Source organism: Lagopus muta, chromosome 16, assembly GCF_023343835.1.
Source record: "Lagopus muta isolate bLagMut1 chromosome 16, bLagMut1 primary, whole genome shotgun sequence".
NCBI lineage: Eukaryota > Metazoa > Chordata > Aves > Galliformes > Phasianidae > Lagopus > Lagopus muta.
Window position 1 is genome coordinate 8,741,301 of NC_064448.1, and position 21,296 is coordinate 8,762,596.

The window sequence follows — 21,296 nt, forward strand, 5'->3', positions numbered from 1 at the left end:
AGAGGAGAGGGCTGATGGCAGACAGCAGCAGAAGGGCTCCTGAAGGACCTACCTGGTGCCCTGCAAGGTGTCAGGCTGTGTGCTCAGCCTACAGTCAGACCTCCCCTGGCTCCAGCCAAGTTTATGCATACTACTTCTCCCATTTACAAGGCTCATAGCATCCTTACAGCAAAAAAAAGACATCCTTCATTCTGCTGGCAAAGTAATTAGTCCTAACGAGCCCTGGTTCCAGGTTGGGCCAGCAAAGCAGGAGGAAGCATCTGCCCCACTTGGGTGCTTGCAGCTGTCCACTATCAGGAGGGCTGTGCTGGAAGAGGACAGGGGACACGGCACTGCCATCAGCTGTGCCTAACTCTGTCACCTGCTGCCATCCCCAAGGCAGCTGGGACACAGAGAGGTGACACCACTCAAGGAGACACTCCTGGACAGAAATTCCTCTCCCCCTTGCTGAAAGCCCTGCCAGCAGAGTGGGCGCAGAGGCAGTTACTTGGCATGCCGGGCTGCCTTGCCCCAAACACCTTCCCCTTACATTAAGGTACTGCCACCAGCTCTGAATTTCACCCGGCACGGGGCACGCTTTTCCAGTGCAAAAAGCACACAGAAAGACGCGTACACAGCTCCCTGCCAGACGGTTCGCGTGCAGCGGAGCCCACGGCCCCGACAGAGGGCTCAGGGCGGCGGGGCGGTGCGGGGCGGGCCGGCACTGCCGGACAGCTGGCGCACGGCGTGGAAGCGCCCGGCAGCCGGAGCCGGGCACCGAAGGAAGGATGTTGGGGCGTACGCAGCTGCCGGGAGATGAGGTTACAATGCGCAGCTAAACAAAGATCCCCGCGAGGAGGAAACGGATCCCTCCCGCCGCCCGTAAGGTAGGAGCCGAGCGGCGGCCTCTTGACATCATCGGGCCGAGCATTGGGTTACAGCAGGCAGGGACTCACCCGGCGGGGAGCAGAACACGCCCCTCGGCCCCACAAGTGCAACTTCATTTAGCGGCTCTCGGCGCGAGGAAGCCGCGAGCGTGGAGCTGCCCGCAGCCGCCCCTGCCGCCCCGCAGCGCCGCTTCCAGCCCCGCTCCTCCGGAGACAGCGGGACCCGTAAGTGCGGCGCCGGGAGCGGGGTGCGAGGGCAGGCGCTCGGCCGGGGGATGCCGGTGGGTGGTTTCTGCGGACGTAACTTGGGCTGCTCGCGGCGGAGCTTTGCTTTGCTCCGTGGAGCCGTGGGCTGAGCGGCGGGGCTGCGTTTCGCTTTGGAAGTCGCCTGCTCCTGGTTTGCTGCGCGGGGAGAGCGGCTTTCGCGATCACAAAGGAATGCTCGGCGGCACGGCGATCCTCACGGGGACTTCCAGCATCCTTTCTGCCCTTCGCCCGTTTATTTTAAGAAACCGGCCAGACGGGAACTCTTACGACGTAGCGGCTCGCTGTGTCCGTCCGGGAGCCGCTGGGCTCTGTGCCCGTGGCCACTCGGGGCTGCCCCGAGCCCTGGCACGGCCGGGAGCCTCACAAACGCGACGTACGCAGGCTTGGGGACTCGCTGGCATCCAGCTTTCCTAGCAAGTGTTTTAAGAGCGGGATAAAAAAAGAACTACTGTGTGGTGGTATTCTCAGGAGGCTCTGAAAATTCCTCCGGCTCGGTTCTGCGTGTCGCTCTCCTCTCTCCGGTTTCCCGCAGGCAGCTGGGAGGGAGCGCAAGGCCTCGCTCCTGGAGGGACCGCTGGGAAACGTTCCCGTTGTGTCAGAGGGGGCAAACGCACACACAGAATGAGAGCCACGCACAGCTGAGTTCTTTGGGGGAATGCCCGTGGTGGCTGGGATGAGTGGACAAGCAAAGAGGCAATGCGCCAGTGTCAGGTGGGGCTCTGGGAGAGACATAGAAGCAGAAAGGACGGCTCCAAGGGAAGCATGTAGCCTCTCAGACTCTGGACTGTGCTCGCCCACGGTCAGCAAAGCCCTCGGGGTGGTTCTGAGTGTGCTTTGGCTGTTGAGGCTTTTGGGAGGTCCCCTGCAAGCAAGGTGGGCCCTTCCAGCTGTCTGAGAAGTTGTTATATGCCTGCTGTAATGAGGAACAGTGTTTGGGGAAGAAGGGTGCACCGGGGATCCCCAATGGCTGAATTCATCTGTAGCACAGATACAGACTAAATGGCCACTTACAAACGTGGCTCTGCCAGTAAAGCTTAAAGTATCTTGAGCACAGGACAGGGCCCTGGGCTCCAAGTCCTCCACTGCATGGACACTTTCCAGAGGGTGTGTATAATCAATAGATATCAAGATGTTATAATCACAATATAATTGTGTATAATCAATAGATATCAAGATGTTATAATCACAATATAATCAAGAGAGTTAGGCAAAGTAGACAACGATCACAAAAGAGAATAAGTGGAAGAGCTTACCCTTCGGCTGAGCTCACCACAAAACACCAAGAGAGGTGATCTCCAGAAGAGATCCTTCCCCTCTGGTAGCCAGCTCTTCAATAGGTCCAGGAGGGGTGCAGCCTGGCTCCACCCCTTCCAGCAGCACAGGTGAATTGCCTTCAGCTGTGCTCCTCTGGCTGACTCATGGCTCACCTCAGGTGATCAATCAGAGGTTCAGGCTGTGACTCAGCAGTTCCCATACACTCCACCCCTTCACGGCATGAACCAATGATCAGGTTAACAAAAGGGTAAGCTTTCCCTAATACAGAGATCCGGTATGTCGCGACGCTTATACAATTTTATCGCGACGTGTGTTCGTACAGTTCAAGACAAGTGATGATCAGTGGATGTCTATATTCTTCTATGGGCCAGTGCTCGATGATGTGCCTGGAGGCATGAGGTCCTGAGGTGCAAGTCCATTCTATGTTCCATCAGTCCCATGCAGACCATCACCGGGTGTTGTACGTGATCTGACAGCAACACTGGAACGCTTGATGGCATTTTGTTCCTTCCGGTGGTCCTGAAGGCTCACAGACTCACGGGGAGTCATACAGATGTTTTACAGGTACCAGGAGGGGAAGGTCTGCTCTCCAGGGCAAGATACAGGCCGTATTTCTGTCTTGGGTCAACACTTCCGCTTGTACTGGGGCACGTCCTGGCCGCCTGTACCACACCTTTTGGCCGGATATCTGCGGCTGCATAACGATATCAGGCACCAAAGGAGGTGTCCTGATCTGCCATAGGGACATGATGGGGGTCCCTTTAGCAATAAAGATCGGAGTGTTGACCACAATATCAGTAGGCCATGTACCTATTACTGGAGGGACTACTGAGCCTCCCACCTCCAATAGTCTCCCCCAAGGTGCAAGTAGGCCACACCACTTGGGTCCTACCTGCACCTTCCAGGGCCATTTCATTTTATGGGTACCCGGCTCTAAGTTTTCAGGGGCAGGGAGCAGAAGATTATTTTCGTTACCAATCTGGGGTCTTACCTGATGATCAGTGCCCGTAATTTGGATCCTGAGCGGGGTGGCCCATGTTGTCTGCAACATTCTCAGGGCACTGGGTCTGCCATCTCGAGGTCTTTCATTCAGGTCCCGCAGGGTTTCATACAGTCTTTTTGTCCACCCCTGCAAGGACTGGGAGTCTGTCTTCAGGGCAGCCTTAAGAATACCATTATAACGTTCGATGAGGCCTGCCCCCGTTGGATTATATGGCAGGTGGAATCGCCATTCGATGTTATTTTCTTCTGCCCAGCGCTGTATCGTTGCACCAGTAAAATGAGTCCCTTGGTCGCTCTCGATGACTTGAGGTGTCCCATAGGCAGACATCAGTTTAGTGAGTGCCTTGATGGTATATGCCTGGTTTGCTTTCGGTACTGGATAGGCCTGCAGTAGCCCACTTGCAGTGTTGACACAGGTCAGGGCGTATCTTGCCCCTTTGGAACGAGGAAGGGGCCCGATGTAATCGACCTGCCATTGCTGGAGAGGATTGTGTCCCCTAGCAAGATGGGCTGTTGTTTCGGGCAACGATCTCGGTCTCATCTTGGAGCAAGCATCGCAATCCTGGCATGCCTGGACGATATCAGATAGCTTTATGGGCAGTCCCCATGCTTTAGCAGCTGCCCACATTGTCTTTTGTCCAGCATGCCGTAGCTTCTGATGTAACCAGCGGGCGATGTTCTCAGATGGTGAATTCTCAATCCATCGAACTCGGGCCAATGTGTCGGCTTCATCGTTTCCCGGTGACTGTAGGGGCTGATGACCAGAAACATGGTAGACACGTACAGTCCTGTGTTTGACCGTATTCCATATATCTAACCACATGTCTTTGCCCCAGATCGGTCGGGCGTGGATAGTCCATTCCTGGGTGGCCCACTGTGCAATCCAGAGAGTGAGCCCCCGGTACACAGCCCAACTATCTGTGCAGATGTTCAGGATACCATCACCGGGTTCCTTGGTTATAACCATCCACACGGCTCGCAGTTCTGCCCATTGGCTGCTCTGACCATCCCCCTCATCAAATCAGATTGTCTCGGTGGAAGGATGGTATGCTATTGCTCTCCACTTGCTCGGGTTGCCCTTGCTGGACCCATCTGTGTACCAGGCATCTTCAGGGATCGGGTATTTTCCCTCCTGAACAGGACTCTTCTCTGGTGGAGCGACCAGTATTTCTTTTGGTGCATCACTGTGATACGTAACTGGGCCTAGGATCTTCTGGAGTTCTTCTTTCAAGGGGGATGAAGACAGACTGCTCCTTTGGCTGAGATAGGCGACCCATCGTGCCACTGTTTGTGCTTGGGCCACCCCTGTCTTAGGAAGGTGGGTCAGATCTTTCACCCACTCCTGAATTGGCACAGTGGTCTTGACTATAACTGCAGCTGTCTGAGTTATTGGCTCTACTGCCTGTAATGCCGAATAGGCAGCCAATAACTGTTTTTCAATCATATGACTCAGCAGTTCCCATACAGGGTGAGAGCTTCGATCCCTCAAAGAACAGGATCTCATTGCAGTAAAGCACATAGGCTGGCAGCAGCATAGCAGAAACACTAAAACCCAAAGACATAGATCCGCATCTTCCAACAACTTATTTCTGTATGCACAGTGGCTGATTCTGACCAGGTGTAAAGGCTAAGAGGAGCTAGCAAGCACTGTTTTGCTTCCCCTTTGCCTTACTCTCCTCTACCAAAGAAAAGCTAATATACTTTTGAGCCTCCTTGAAGGCATGCATGCACACACACACAACCCTGCCCTCCAAAAGACAGCTGTGAAAGACATTTTCCAGGTTGTTACCATTTTCTGGGACTCCCATCTTTCAGGACCAATTATCACAGCACCGATCCCTCCGACCAAATGCTAAGCATTACCCCTATCATACAGGGGCCAGGCACAAATCACGTAGTTCTCCTGGGTTCATACAGGTCTGTACAGAAACAAGGGATCAATCTGCAAGTTGATAAGAAACAGCAGAAGCTGTACCACAGCTTTTTATTTGCCCTTTCTGTGCCACTCTGTTTTGATCTTCATTTTCACATTCAAAGCCTGAACATGGTTGTTGCTCCACAAGCATAAACTACTCTTCAAGTCAAGGCCATACACACAGACCAATCCAGACAAGTTTTCCAGCACAGTATCCATTCCTTAAAGAGGATGAGAGAAGGAAATAACGACCAACATGCTTCCAGCCAACTCATAAAGGGAGGTTGCGCCCCCAGGCTTACCAATGCCAGCCGGTGCAATGGGGACGGTCAGCTGCTGCACGCACTTTGTCCTCAGCTCCTCCCAACAGCAGTGACAGAGAGGCACAGACATCACTGCAGGGCTCAGCCCAGGACCTGAGCAAGAAGAGCAGTGTTGGATTATGAACCATTTATTCCTCCATTTCAAAACCTGCACTCCCTGTCAAGCCTTTGCAGCGCTCATTCTTGGTTTGCTCTGCATGTTCCTGAATGCCTTCTTTCCCAGCACAGCCCTGAGAGGTGCAGTGCTCTGCTTGGCTCCTCCATGCCTGCACGTTGCTGGCCACAACCCGCTGCCATAGGAGCAGGCCAGCACTGAAATGCCAACAGTTGTTGATGTTTGCAGTGATGTAATAAGCCAAATATCCCCACCGGAGAGTCATCAGCTTTACTGCTATTACTCTTTCCACAAAGTGTAATTAGTCTGCGGTGCTCATTGCCTCTAGATATCACTGGCAGTAGGAGTTCAGAAGGCATTTTATTGGATAACAGATCATTATGTAGCTAGCTAAACTACTCTGCTTGTAATTATGAGGATATTGCATTTTAAGAATTATACAACCTCCTGGTTTAGGGCAATTAGTAACTAATGAAAAATATTTCATCATAATTACAAGTATTCTTGCACCTCGGAGCCAAGGATACCAGCTGTATTTGGAGACAGGATACCAAATGAGATGGTCTTTCAGTCTGCCCAGGGAGGAGCCCCCAGGCTAATCAGTGATGCATTTGGATTGATGTTTACCTGTGAGTCAAGGTAACAATCTTCTGTCTGCTGCCATCACCTTGGGCAAAATCAAAAAGGACTTCCTCTCTGGATCAAAAGCAGCACCATAACATCTGCTGTAGAGAACACCGAATTCTGCCAAAAAGCACTCTGAGCTTCTTGGAGCATGTATTCATTTTGAAGCAATGTGGTGAGAACTGCATTTGTTTGGTGTGTATATACACATTCCTTTAGGGTAACAGCTGAAAAAAGGCAGAGGCAATCTGGATCTCAAACTGTGTGCACCATGCTGATGGCAACGCCTTTGCAATTCACTCCTGAAGAGCAGCTATCCATTGGACATTTCCACATAGGTCCCTATAATCCATAGTGCCTAATCTGGTCCTGTAATGCATCAAAGAAACATGAATCATTCTTGACAAGTTACACCCACCCCACTTTAGTCCCACTGCAGCAGCTAGCCTCAGCATCAGCCTTAAGCCCCCACACTCTCTGCTTAAGGGAGTCTGCCCACGCTGGGTCCTTGCAGCTCTGCCCATCACCCAGGGCTGGGTGGATGGAATATGGAGCAGAAGATGAGCGGGGCATTCCACTTCCAAAATCCTCAACCAGGGCTGTGAGGCCCTACATGGAGGTGAGGCTGAGGCTGCAGAGGTGGAGAAGAGTAGCTGCAAAATCAGCTCCAAAATCAGCTGTTTTGAGAGAATAGGGGGCTTCCCCAACAGCCCATCAGGAACAGGATTGCTTAGTGATGACTCTTCTAGTTCAGAGCATCCTCATTCCAGTTTGCTTTAAGCATCTCCTGGCACAGGTCTGTGGATTTTGAGATGTTTTGCAACTCATCTGGAATGCCAGAGCTTTAAGTGTATGGGCTGTGTGACACAGGAGCCAGAGTGAGGCAGGAAGACAAAGGAGGGAAACAAAGGATCAAAGATTTTCAAAGCTGGTTTTCCTCCTTCCTGCTTTTGTTTTTCCTGATCGGTACCCCAAAAGGGTAATGCATATTCCCAGAATTGTGGGAATGCTGTTTCTTTTCCTGTCCAGCATTTCCAACAAGCACTTCCCCGTCAGTGGAATAAACAATAACAAAAGCATGTTGTCAAATCCTTGCGTCTTTGATTGGATACTGTCATGATCATCATTAGGATTTTCCACTTCTGTAAGCCCGTCATCTGCAGATTTCAAAGTCTTGCAGATATGTGAAACATCCAGTGAGGAAGGCGAGTATTAATAGTTCCACTTAACAGATGGGCAAAGTGACATATAAAGGCAGCAAGTGCCCTGTCCTTGAAGCAGGGATGGAGCCAGTGAGCAATGTTTGGCTCCAACTATGAGTAAGTTTTAGAAGTGGGCCAAAGAATAAAGAAGAAGGCAGTAGATTTGACCTGGTTTGGAAAGTGATGAATTATTGCAGCCACAGTGATCCACAGCTCAGAGTAGGCAGAACTGCTGAATGAGCTACTGCTTGCATTCTTAAATGGTTAATTTCTTGCTTTTTGGTCTGCTAATATTTGTCCCTGGAAGCAAGAAATAAAAAACAACCAGCAGTCCGTGATGTTCCAAAATGTCCTAAAGCTGAAACAGCTGCTAAAATAAGCAAGTGTCTTGTTGGCTGGGCCCTGCAGGTCAGGAGATTGCAAGTCACCCACAGATGTTAAGGCCACAGAGGAAATGTCTGAGAGGGGCCTGGGGACCAAGGGAGAAGGCACAGCTGTGCGCAGAGCAACACAAGGCAAACCAAAGCAGCTGCCAGCACCAGGCAAGCTTCCCCTTCTGCCTCAAAGCAGTTGACGTGGAAGTTTCACTTCTTTAAATGGCAGGGGGGCTTGCACATGAACATTTGTTTGTACTCACACTGCCAGCACTGAACCCCTCAAACCTTCCTGTGGTGCCAGTCAGGTGCTTGTGTGCCGCAGTGTGCACACATCAAGATGTTGAAAGGAGAAATAAAACCAAAAGGCAGCTCTCCGTGAGGCCAGGCCACTGGGCAGGTTTTGCTCTTAGACCCAGCAGAGCAAATCACTTAGTGCAACCCCTAAAAGCCTTTCACTGCTCCTCTTGATACTCACTACCCTCAGATTCCTCCCATTAGTCACCGGTGGTGGGAAGAGCCGCTGAGCTTTATGCATCCTAACACCAGCACAGACACTGTTTCTTATGTTTGTTTTCCTTCCCCAGAAGCCGCTGCCCTGCTGTGTATGGAGCCTGTCTGAAATCACGCCCAAAAGGAAAGTCAACTAAACCAGGTAGGGATTCCACTACAGACTGATAACATCTTCCTTCATAGAAAAAATTTAATATAAGAAGGAAAAGGGGATTTTCTCCTTCCTGTTTTGCAAAAAGTCATTTGACCACCTCTGTATTCTGCACTACCAGTTGCTAGAAAGTTGCTAAGAGGGAACAAGCGCCTGTGGTTTTGCTGTAATGACTTTCCTGCTGTGTCTTCCATACCTCCCAGCCATGCACAAGCTGTGTCACAGCACCAGCTCTAGTCCACCCTGGCTGGGGACAGCCCAGCATCCTGCTCTCTCTGCTGCCTGCTCTGCACAGAGGGTCAGCCCATCAAAAATGCAGGAGCTCCCAAAGCAGAGCTTCTTTTTACGCTGGTGTTTAGAGCAAGCCTGCCAGCTCACACAGTCCTTCTGTGCTCACAGCCTTTCAGTCACCTTGCTGTTTTCTTGTCACTCACAATCTGGCTGGACTGAGCTGGTGTTTGCAGATCTGGCAGTGACAGAACTCTGGACTCACTGCTGCACAGACATTCACCCTGCAGGTCTCAGAGCAGCCCACCTCCTGCATCCAGCATCTTCCCACACATGCTGGAGACCTCCCGTGTCTGTCCATGCCCAGGCAGCATCTCAGTGGACCATAAAACACTTGGCAATCTGTTTAATTACAAGCTTTCCCTTCTGCAAGCATCTCTTTATACCTCCTCCACTATTTCAGAGACATCTTGATAACCACTTCAGCTCATACCTGAGATCCCACATCCCTCATGAGCAGCATGCAGGGGATTTGCCTTGCTCACAGCAGGGCTCAGCAGCTGCTCCCATCTAATGCAGTGCCCCAACATCCTCCCCCCCCACCACAGCAATGCTGGGAGGTATGTGCACAAGGACAGGTGAAGCTCTGTTCAGGTGGGAGCTAAGCAAGGCAGCACAGCACCAGGACTGCTGCTTTGGGTGAGGGGAGATGTGGAACCATGTGGAAGGGCTCAGCTCTCCCTGCAAACTCGTTTGGAACTCCTGCACATCCCACTTGAACTGTCAGCAAGCAGTATGCCAACCCTGTGAGCTACACAAGTGATTTTCCTCCAAGCAGCAGCACAAATAACAGGTCAAACACACCCCAGGGAGCAGAGCTGAGCCCATTTTTCTAATTAGCCCGCCTCATTCCAGTATAAGACTGTCCTGGTTTATTGCTAGGGAAGCAGACAGGGCCCTTTCCCTAAGGAGGCTGTGGAGCCTGTCATACTGGCTTATGGAGGTGGGCATGAGGCGCAGTGTGAGCATAACATCCTGTGGGCTGCACAGGTGGATCAGGCAGGGCCAGGGCAGAGCTGGGCTTGGGCCTCCCTGCCAGCACCATCATACCATAAAAACCACCAGCCCTACATACCTCCATGTTTGTAGAAAGGCCCCACCCAGCAGCAATGACCTCCTCCAAAACAGAACTATCTCTCCAGCAGCTGCTTTCTCTCCAGCTCCCTTTAAACACAAGGGCAGCCCTGCAGGCTCTAGCTGCATCTCATCTCTCCCAGGCTCACCAGTATTTTCTCACCTGGGCAGCCCGCAGGGTGCTGGGCACATCCCAGACACAGCCTGGGAGGTGGTGGCACCTGGTGGAATCCGAAGAGCTGTGGGACTGTTGGGTACTTTCCAGCCTTTGCTGGAAAGGTGAAGTGAAAGCAGGGACTTTTTTTTTTCCCCGGGAGAGGAGACTGGGGGGATCCAAATGGCCCAGCCATGCTGGAGGGGGCAGAGGGGGGTTTCTGTGCCCATTACAGGTGGGAACAATGCACAGGTTTTTCTAGAGGTGGCTACAGCAGCAGCTGTGAGACTGCTACAGCTGAAGAGTTTAAAGTGCCTGCTATTACTCTGTTTTGAAATTTCACTCCTTAGCAGATCTTCCGCACAGCGATGGTTTTGCTCGCGTAAAAGCAATTTCACATATAAAGGCAGTTAGACAAGAGGTTGGGAGAAAGTGAGAATAAAAATAGTGGTGGGGTGGAGCTAGCACTTTGCAGCAGAGTGCCAAGGGTAAAAGTGCATGGGTGGGCTCTGGGCTGCTTTATGCAGAGCCATGTCCTCCCACATCAGGATGAGCTTTGGGAGGGGAAAATGGGAAGGGAAGTGTCATGGTTTTGTGATTTTTGGCTTTCGGTATTCCACATCATAACATCATGTGGGGCACTGGGACTTTAACTGTCAGTGCTCAAGTCCTGGGTACCTGCCCTGAAGAAAAGAAGAACTACGTTCCCCAGGGGACCTTGCGGTCAGGGAGAGGAGGTTTAACTCCTGCAAGGTCGCCTGATTTCTCTCTCTCGCCTGCCCTTTGTTGTGGGCGCTGCTCCCATCTCCCTGCTGCTCATCTGGACTGCGCATCTCACCTCAGCGTTGTGCTGAGGCCTATCCACCTTTCGGACATTGTCTCTCTCTCTATATTTGATTTATTAGCTTCAATTCTGATTATATTGTATTATAGTGTGTTCTCTTGCATTCCGATAATATACTTAGTAAATTAGTTTGTTTCTCCTCAGATCGGTGCCGCTGTTTTAATTATTTTGGGGTCTCCTGTTTCCTTTTTTCCGGAGGCGCAGATCTGCGGATCCCTCCGCCCCGCTCGTCACAGAACCGGGCCGAACCAGCCCGTAAACCTTTGACATTCTTGGTGGAGAATGCGGGCACAGGCTGTTTTTTAGCTTTTTAGAACGGATCTCTCTCTGCTCTCGGAGAGCTTCGTTGGGAAAGTTTATCTTTTTCACTGGTGCTCATTGAAAACTTGACCTTGAGAGTCTAGGCGGACTGCCAGTGTTCTGGGATATTTGTAAACTTTGAGCACTGCTATCTTGCTTCTGTAAAGAGAGAAAAAAAAATGTTTTCTCAAACTGCCTTTCAAGGGTCTGCATGCCATCGTTTTTTCTTTTTTAATGCTCAAAACATACTGGGCATTAATTAAGTTTGCCACTTTGCTTTATGGGGCAATAGGTATATACAATCGATTGAAACACTGATGGAAATATGTACTTGGTATCTGCATACAATGTGGTATACAACTCCAGAGGGAGCTGCTAATTGTACAGAACTTGTGATTTTTAAGCAGGCTCCCAGTCTCTCCTTTGAATCCTTTATGCAGTTTTTGAATGCTCACCTGATCACATTGTTATTCTCCCTGAATTTACTGTTCATTATTTCAGTCAGTACTTGTATTTATTGTATTTTGAGGAAGCCTTCCCCAAAACCAGAGAATACTGAATGGCAGGGAGTGTGGAGAGGCTTGGGAGAGATTTTAGAGAGATGGACATCTTTGGTGTCATGGAACTTTACTCCTGAACACCTGAAAGACCCTGAAAGCTTAAGCATTTATTTGAGACAGGAATGTTGCGGCTCAGGCAGATCTGAGGAGGCACAAATGATTTGGGGCCTGGCTAATGCTTATCGGGCCTTATTCAATAGTATCCCAAAAAGGGAGAGAGTTTGTGAAAGTGAGAGAGAGTGTCTGAGAGCTGAGAGGGATATCCTCAAGTCTGAGAGAGATGCCCTCCGAATCGAGAGGGAGAGTCTCCAGGTCCAGAGAGAGAGTTGAGAAACGGAGTCTCCAAACACAAAGAGAGAGTCTCCAAGCCGAAGGGGAGAATCTCCGAGCTGAGAGAAGGAATCTCCAATCTCAACGAGATGACTTCGAATCCGAGCGAAACTCCCTCCAATCCAAACTCGACACCCTCCAGACTGAGCGAGACACCCTCCAATCTGAACTAAATAATCTCATAGTCGAACATGACAGACTCCAAGCAGAGCTAGAGGGTGAGAGCATCGGGACTGACCAACCTGATCAACCACAGGAGGCACCACAATTGATGTCAGTCGCCCCTGTAAGAGGACGGAAAACAAAACGAATCTCGACTCAGTTAGAACAGAAGAAAGAGGAGGAAAGAGGTCCAGAGGATTGGCTCCGAGGTCTAAGAGAAGCACCCCTGAGTCCAGGTGAGGGGCCCTCAGTAAGACCACAGTCACCAACGCCTACAAGGGCAACAAGAAGTCCTGACAGAGGAAGAGGTGAGCAAGATATTGTTACCTTTGTTGATCGATCTCTGAAAATGAATGAAATTCGAAGTCTGAGGAAAGACTTCTCACGTCACCCAAATGAGCCTATTGCTACTTGGTTACTTCGATGCTGGGACAATGGGGCCAACAGTGTGTGGCTAGATAGTAGAGAAGCTCGCCAACTGGGTGGCATTGCTAGGGACTCAGCCATTGACAGAGGCATTGGTACATGCCAGAACCAGGCCTTCACCCTCTGGAAGCGGATGTTGTTAGCTGTAAAAGAAAGATACCCCTTCAAAGACGATCTGATGCCTGAGAAAAAGAAATGGACTAATATAGAAAAAGGCATCAGTTATTTGAGAGAATATGCTGTGGTGGAAATGCTACATAGCCCTGATTTCATTCCTGATGATCCAGACCAAGAGCATGATCCTGAGAGAGTCAGGTGTACACCAAACATGTGGCGTACATTCACAAAGACTGCACCAGAAAGGTACGCCAGTACATTTGCAGCTATGTATGGCTAAATGAACTGATTAATAAACTTCAAGACTTTGAGTTACATTTAAGCCCTCTACGAGTTTGTGTTTCAGCCACTGCAAAGGTAGTTGAAAAGCTGAACAGAATGGAGAGCGAGCAAGAAGGTAGCATAGACAATCTGTCTACCGTGTCTAATGCTGATGGATCCATGGTGGTAACAGATACATCCACTGGAGATCAGAATTCCCAAGACAGCCTACTGATCAACTTGATTTCCTCCCAGTCAGTGTCATCCAACATCTCAGCTATCAAAAGAAGACGTCCTCCTGCTCGAGCAAGTGACAACAGTAAGACCACGTCACGTTTTGACTTGTGGCATTACCTATGTGACCATGGAGAAGATACGAAGAAGTGGCATAAGCAACCTACTCCTGCACTTCAGGCACGGGTAAAACAATTACAAGGCAAATCAACCACCAAGGTGAACTTCTCCAAAAAGGTGATTGCTCCAGTTGCTGCAGACAACAGAGGTAACAAATAGAGGGGCCCTGCCCCCAGCCAGGTTGGGGAAAGGGATAATAGAGTTTATTGGACTGTGTGGATTCGATGGCCTGGCACATCAGAACCACAGAAATATAAGGCCCTGGTGGACACTGGTGCTCAGTGCACTCTAATGCCCTCGAGTCACCAAGGGACAAAATCAGTTTATATTCATGGGGTGACTGGGGGTTCCCAAGAACTGACTATGTTGGAGGCCGAAATCAGCCTCACTGGTAAAGACTGGCAAAGGCACCCTATTGTGACTGGTCCAGGGGCTCCATATATACTTGGTATTGATTACCTCAGAAGGGAATATTTTAAGGATCCCAAAGGGTATCGATGGGCCTTTGGAATAGCTGCTGTGGACACAGAAGGTGTTAAGCAGTTGTCTGTTCTGCCTGGCCTATCAGAAGATCCGTCTGTTGTGGGGTTGCTACGAGTGGAAGAGCAACAGGTACCGATAGCTACAAAAATGGTGCACAGACGGCAGTATCGCACCAACAGGGATTCTTTGCTCCCCATTCATAAGTTGATTCGTCAACTAGAGAGCCAGGGAGTGATCAGCAAAACTCACTCGCCTTTTAACAGCCCCATATGGCCAGTGCGTAAAGCCAGTGGAGAATGGAGGCTGACGGTAGATTACTGTGGCCTGAATGAAGTCACACCCCCACTGAGTGCTGCTGTGCCGGACATGTTAGAACTCCAGTATGAACTGGAGTCAAAAGCAGCCAAATGGTATGCCACCATTGACATTGCTAATGCCTTTTTCTCCATTCCTTTGGCCAAATAGTCTAGGCCACAGTTTGCTTTCACCTGGAGGGGCATTCAGTATACCTGGAATCGTTTGCCCCAGGGGTGGAAACGTAGCCCAACCATTTGCCATGGGCTGATCCAAGCTGCACTGGAACAGGGAGGTGCTCCTGAGCACTTACAGTACATTGATGACATCATTGTGTGGGGCAACACAGCAAAGGAAGTTTTTGAGAAAGGAGAACAAATAATCCAGATCCTTCTCCGTGCTGGTTTGCTATTAAGCGAAGCAAAGTGAAAGGACCTGCCCAGGAAATTCAGTTCCTAGGCATAAAGTGGCAAGATGGCCGTCGTCACATCCCGACAGACGTGATTGACAAAATCACTGCTATGTCTCCACCCACTAGCAAAAGAGAGACACAATCGTTTCTGGGCGTAGTGGGTTTTTGGAGAATGCATGTTCCAAACTACAGCCTCATTGTAAGCCCCCTTTATTATGTGACGCGAATGAGAAATGAGTTTACATGGGGCCCTGAGCAGCAGCAGGCTTTTGAACAGATTAAGCAGGAGATAGCCCGTGCCGTGGCCCTAGGACCAGTACGAACAGGACAGGGTATAAAGAACATCCTCTACACTGCTGCTGGAGAGAACGGTCCCACTTGGAGTTTGTGGCAAAGAGCCTCAGGAGAGACCCGAGGCCGACCCCTGGGATTCTGGAGTCGGGCATACAGAGGGTCTGAAGAGTGCTACACTCCAACTGAAAATATGCCCTGTTCACAGATGGATGGTGTCGTATTGTGGGAAAGCATCACAGATGGAAATCTGCTGTGTGGAGCCCCACACGACAAGTTGCAGAGGCCACTGAAGGGAAAGGAGAATCAAGCCAATTTGCAGAGGTAAAGGCTGTCCAACTGGCCTTAGATGTCGCTGAACGGGAGAGGTGGCCAATGCTCTATCTCTACACTGACTCATGGATGGTGGCAAATGCCTTATGGGGGTGGTTACAGCAGTGGGAGCAAAATAACTGGCAAAGAAGGGGTAAACCTATTTGGGCTGCTGAACTGTGGAAAGACACTGCTGCCCAAACAAAGACTATAGTTGTAAAGGTGCGCCATGTAGATGCTCATGTGCCCAAAAGTCGGGCTACTGAAGAACAGCAAAATAACCATCAGGTAGACCGAGCTGCCAAAATTAAGGTGGCTCAAATAGACCTGGACTGGCAACAGAAGAGTGAATTATTTCTAGCTCAATGGGCCCATGAGACCTCAGGTCATCAAGGAAGAGATGCAACATACAAATGGGCTAGAGACCGAGGGGTGGACTTAACTATGGATGCCATTGCACAGGTTATCCATGACTGTGACACATGCGCCACAATTAAACAAGCCAAGAGGATGAAACCTCTCTGGGAGGAAGGGCGATGGCAAAAGTACAAATATGGGGAGGCATGGCAGGTTGATTATATCACCTTGCCACGATCTCGCAATGGTAAGCATTATGTGCTCACCATGGTGGAGGCAACCACCAGGTGGCTTGAAACATTTGCAGTACCCCATGCTACCGCCCGAAACACCATATTAGGGCTTGAGAAACAAGTCCTGTGGCGACATGGCACTCCAGAAAGGATTGAGTCAGATAATGGGACTCATTTCAAAAATTCTCTTGTAAACACTTGGGCCAAAGATCATGGCATCGAGTGGATTTACCATATTCCCTATCATGCACCAGCCTCTGGTAAAAGTGAACGCTACAATGGGTTGCTAAAAGCCATGTTGAAAGCAATGGGTGGCGGAACATTTAAGCACTGGGAGAAGCATTTGGCAGAAGCCACCTGGTTAGTCAATACCAGAGGATCTATCAATCGTGATGGTCCTGCTAGCTCCCTACATACTGTCAAGGGAGATAAGGTTCCTGTAGTACATGTAAAGAACATGTTGGGAAAAGCGGTTTGGGTCTTTCCAGCTTCTGGGAAGGGCAAACCTCTTCGTGGAACTGTTTTTGCCCAGGGACCTGGGTCCACTTGGTGGGTGATGCAGAGAAATGGGGATGTTCAGTGTGTACCACAAGGGAATTTGATGTTGGGGGAGTGCAGCCAGTAATTCCATGTAAATATGCAGATTTTTGTGTGTGCGTGGTGTCATGGTTTTATGATTTTTGGTCATCAGTATTCCACACCATAACATCATGTAATGCATTGGGGGTGGGGTTTGATATCTGCCGAATGTTCGTCCGTCGGAGAAGAACTACATTTCCCCAGGAGACTTTGCGGTCAGCAAGGGGATATAACTCCAAGCAAGGTCACCTGATCTTTCTTCTTCACCTGCGCTTCGCCATCTGCGAGAGAATGGGCCTTGACACATGGTAGTAGTTCATAGGGAAATGTCTCTGTTTTCAGGATGCTTCTCCATAGCCTCTTTCTTACCTAACCTGCAAGATTTGGGTAGCCACAGTTCAGAGCCTAAGTGGCTTGAAGGGCATTAATCCAGTGGGAATTTGTTAGTCATATTTACACTGAAATTAAAAAATAGATTGGGAAATGGAAGGGAAAAAAAAAAAAAAAAAAAGCAACAGTGAGCTGAAAACCAAGATTTCTTGCAAAGGCCCCCAAGGAGCAGCAGCTGGGGGGGGGGGGAACCTTCCAGGGTGACTTGAGACAGAGTGGCATCTGGGCTTCCCAGTGCTGCCACGAGCAGCCTTCCTGCTGCCTGAGCTCCCACCAGCCCATAAACCGTTGACATTTTTGGTGGAGAATGCGGGCAACAGCTGCTGTCAGATCCCTGGGATCTGTAGGAGGGATCTCTGAGGCCGCTGAGCCGGCTGCATGAGAGCGGCCGGAGGAGATGCCGGCGGGCGTGGCTCGGGGACTGGAGGAAAGCGGCTCGTCCTCGGAAGAGGAGGAAGAGGAGGAAGATGCTGGAGACGGGCTGCAGGATCATCCATGCATCAGGTGGACCGGTGGCGGCTGCAGGCGGATCCCCATCTTCGTGTTTCATGCTGATGCCATTCTGACAAACGACAGCTATCTCCGCCTAATTGGAGAGCGTTATCACTTGTCCTATAAGATTGTGCGAACGGACAGCCGCCTCGTGCGAAGCATACTGACTGCACATGGATTCCATGAGGTGCACCCTAATAGCAGCGATTAATGAGTGCATGCTAGAGCCCTATTCCTGATTACAAATTCTGGTCAGTTCACCCCTTCCCACCGCAGAGCCAAATTCAGCCTCCATTCAAAGCTCCCAGGGCAATTTGAGGAGGAAGGAGGGCTTAGGCCAAGCTGACATCAAGCTGAAATGCAGAGCTTTGAACCTAAGGCAGCCCCCTTTCCCCAGAGCAGCAGGCACATGGTGACAAAGCTGATGACAGCAGAGCCAGCAGCAGCTCATTACCTGAGAGTTCAAAAGCTGCTCTGACAGGGCGCGGAGTTACAGGGACTATTTTTTCATGCTGTAATTTAACTCCGTGCAGTAACCTAACCCAGATAGAGCCATGGCTCAAGGCTGGCCGAGCACCCTCAAGCTCAAAGCTGTTCTCTCTGCAGGATTTTGAAGGAGCATAGAGATGCGATGGAGGTAGAGTCCAGCACGTACACAGACTTCATTTCCTGCGACAGGGCTGGCCGGAGGAACGCTGTCCATGACATCCAGCGGGATGCAAACACCATCAGCATGCGCAAGCTGACCAAGGACATCGGCGAGCTCGGCGTCGAAGGGGCAGGTGAGGGGCTGCAGGCACTGGGGTGGCTCAGGACACCCCACCTGGGTGAGCACAGCCTGAAACTACAGCAAAGCAAAGTCCCTGGGAGCCAAGTGTGGTGGGAGACACCTGGGAGGATCTTTTGCAACCAGCGCCATGGTCCCAGTGCGTAGCCACCAAATCCAGGGCCTGTCTTTGGTTGCTTTGTAGGGGTACTGGTGTTCTAACAAAGCAAGCACTGAGAAACAGACTTCTCAGGGCCTCGTACACATTAGATGCACCTTTGGCTTCATAAAAATCAAGTGTGTACGTGAGGGGGTGTGGTGTAACCCCAGTGTAACTCCTAAAACGATGTCTGGGCATCTGTTTACAATAAGCACTAACTGGATCTCAGCTGGCAGCAAGCAAGCTGGGTACCTGCCAGGCTGCCCATGTGCAGCTTGCCCTTTACAGGTTAAACACAGAGAACACACTCCTGCTTTGAAAGGGACTCTTGGTTCAGAGCTGTTCTATTGATGCACCCTGAAATAAAGTCCTGACACTTTCTTTTGAGCACTGAGGTTCCCTCTCAGCATCGCCAGATACTCTGTTTTGAGAAGGGCTTGTGCTCTGAGAGCATGATGAGATAACCCAATACATTTAAGCTGAATATCTGGCTCCAGGTGGGCTGCAACAGGGCTTCAGCTGGCAAGCTGAATAAAGCCAGCTGTGGTTGATGCCTGATCACTCACGTCCTCAGCAGACTGTAACTGTGCTTTCCTCCCACTCCTCCCTTCTGCAGAGAGTGAAGAAGCCAGCACCTCTTCTGAGAGAGACCCTGCAGCAAGACCAAAGGAGCAAGAGAGCAAATCCTCCCCATGAGAGCGCACAGGGGGTGGGATGGGGCTGCAGGAGGGGCTTGCTGTGAACGTTAAGCAAGAATTTGTTATTGAATCTGTGGACAAAAGCCAACCAGGACCAGCAAGATGTCTGTCACATGCCTCTGCTGCAACCTTTTTGTTTCAAGAGCTGCAAGATACTGCACAAGGACTGGCACCTCCAAAAGACTTCTGCTCCCATCCCTGATGACTTAGAGCAACACTGCAGTGTTTGTAGTGATATGAGCCATTCTCAAGATGCCTTAGCTGCAATTTTCCCCTATGGGAAAAAAATATTTCAGTAATAATATACACTTTCCTGTCCGAGGTACCTTCCCCCTTTGCAAATTTAGACTATTATTTATTCTGTTTCTGTAGGTTAGAGGTTTAGATGATTGTTTTCTCCACGCACTGCCCTCATCCTGCATCTCACCCCTGAGCTGGCCTCTGGAGCAGGGCGGGCAGCAGCAGGCACCTGCCAGCCCTGCACCTCTGGCCAGACCCATGCAGCCCTGGGAAGGACCAAAGCACAGCCCCACGTGGATGAGCTCCACTGACAGACCCAGCAGCATCAGCATCTTTTCCTTTGGGTTTTAGCGTTTTAAGGTATTGTTAAGGGGGGGAGGAGGGAGGGAGAAACATTTTGCTGTTTGGACTGTTGAAATTCAGGCTTAACTTTGCAAGCTGTTAGCTGAGATTATCTCTGGTAGGATCTCACACCATTCTTTTAGGAGACATGTTTTGTGTTAAAGACGGTTTGATAAAACTATATAAGCTGTTGGAATAAACAACACAGCCTTTAAGTACTGAAGGTGTTCTTCTGCCTGGATGTTTCTTCTTCCTTGGTTTTGCCTTGTGACAGATCAGGCTGCAGAAGGTAACACTAGCCCCTCATGGGCAGATTGGAATCCATATTACAAGCAAGGACATCCACTGCCTGCTTTTCCCCATCCAGGGGCCTGGCAAAGCACTGGAACAGCTGCAGCTCCACAGGCACTGCTGGGTCCTGAGCAGGGCAGGGGCTGATGTGAGAAAAGCTCCAGTGGTGACACAAGCATCTCCTCCACAAGCTTGGAAAGAACTGAACACACGTTTGGGATTTGTCAGAGCAAACAACCCCATAAATAAGCAGAGAAGTTGCTGCCAGACAGAGGGCGAATTGCCCCCGGGTCTCCAAGAAGCAGTGGCCACAGGGTCAGGACAGTAATGGATGAGACAGCGACCTACACAGGAACAAGGACTTGGCAGCCTGGCGGAGGCTTCATCTGCTTCCTTGGCACCAAGGAAGCTGCCAGGATACTATTACAGCTCTGTTCCCAGGCGGTGCCAAGAGCCTACCCCCTTCTACCCTTGGGGCAAACCAGCAGGTAGCTCCTGTCCTGGCTGACGGTATAATTTGGGCTTTAAGCTCCATTTATAGCTAGCTCTCCTTGCTTCCACTGAGCAGTAATTTTGTTCAGATATGCACATGAAGCAATGGAAGGGTGGTGCAGAAGGACTGCACACCACACATGACCCCCAGAAATCAAGTGTGAGCTAATCTTGAGTCTCCCTGGTCAGAAGATAGCTCTCGCCGTTATATTTAGCCAGGTCACTAGTGAGCCCTCAGCCCACCCTCTGTGCCTCAGAGCACAGGCATCAGGTTCCCCTGCCACTCATCTGCCTGCACTGACACTACAGACACAGCATGAATCCAGCAACATCGTGACTTGCAAAGCTGCTGAGCACACAGATGCTCTGGGCCTTTGATTTCAGATGGAAATTCAGCATGCAGTAACTCCCAGAACTCCAAACTAAATGTACTAAAGGATGGGGGAGTCAATGAGAAAACACCTGATAAAGCAGTCCAATAGCATCACAGCCCAGGCTGCACCACTTGAGTGAGCATCAAACAGCTGTGCAAAACTCAGGAAACAGAGAGAAAACGTAAACCATTATTGATGCACATCAGAAAAAGTGAGAGCACGCAGTGACAATGCTGCTGCTTTGAAGGGTAAGAGGCATTTCTGTGATTACTAAAGAGACACATGAGGTTGGAACAACATGCATCAACAAATCCAGCTTGCAAGTCTAACAGGAGGGGTACTTTCCCTCTTCCCTGCCCTGCATTAAGGCTTTCAAGGCAAAGTAGTAACAGGAGGAGGCAGGCTGCCAAAGCACCACACTGACCCACTGACCCAAACAGGGGTGTGACAGCTCACACCAAAGAGCATGGAGGAGGGCTCCTGCCAACTCCCTTGAGCAGAAAGGCAAGAGCATCAGTTTTCATATAAATTTGTTAATTTGTTAAACAGGATTAACAATCAACTGTCCAGTATCCAAACAAACAATTTCTCAG

General features: G+C 50.3%; 1 protein-coding gene across 4 annotated transcripts; it reads left to right on the forward strand.

Moving 5' to 3' along the window:
* The first annotated feature begins 649 nt into the window (after positions 1–649).
* On the forward strand, positions 650–19,769 carry PKIG (cAMP-dependent protein kinase inhibitor gamma). Of its 4 annotated transcripts, none has more exons than XM_048963066.1 (4): positions 650–866; positions 8,551–8,618; positions 17,947–18,122; positions 18,883–19,769. In XM_048963066.1, exons 3-4 carry the CDS (start codon positions 17,972–17,974, stop codon positions 18,960–18,962), a joined length of 231 nt encoding a protein of 76 aa, XP_048819023.1. In that variant the 5' UTR covers positions 650–866; positions 8,551–8,618; positions 17,947–17,971; the 3' UTR covers positions 18,963–19,769. The 4 variants fall into 4 exon arrangements, with proteins under 4 accessions (XP_048819023.1, XP_048819024.1, XP_048819022.1 ...); XM_048963067.1 differs by having other exon boundaries at positions 8,554–8,618; XM_048963065.1 differs by lacking the exon at positions 650–866 and adding an exon at positions 908–1,091.
* Positions 19,770–21,296: the final 1,527 nt, after the last annotated feature.

Coding starts and splice junctions, on each gene's coding strand:
- PKIG (XM_048963066.1), top strand. CDS start 17,972: ATGGAGGTAGAGTCCAGCACGTACACAGACTTCATTTCCTGCGACAGG. Junction 18,123..18,882: donor GCTCGGCGTCGAAGGGGCAG/GTGAGGGGCTGC, acceptor TCCCTTCTGCAG/AGAGTGAAGAAGCCAGCACC.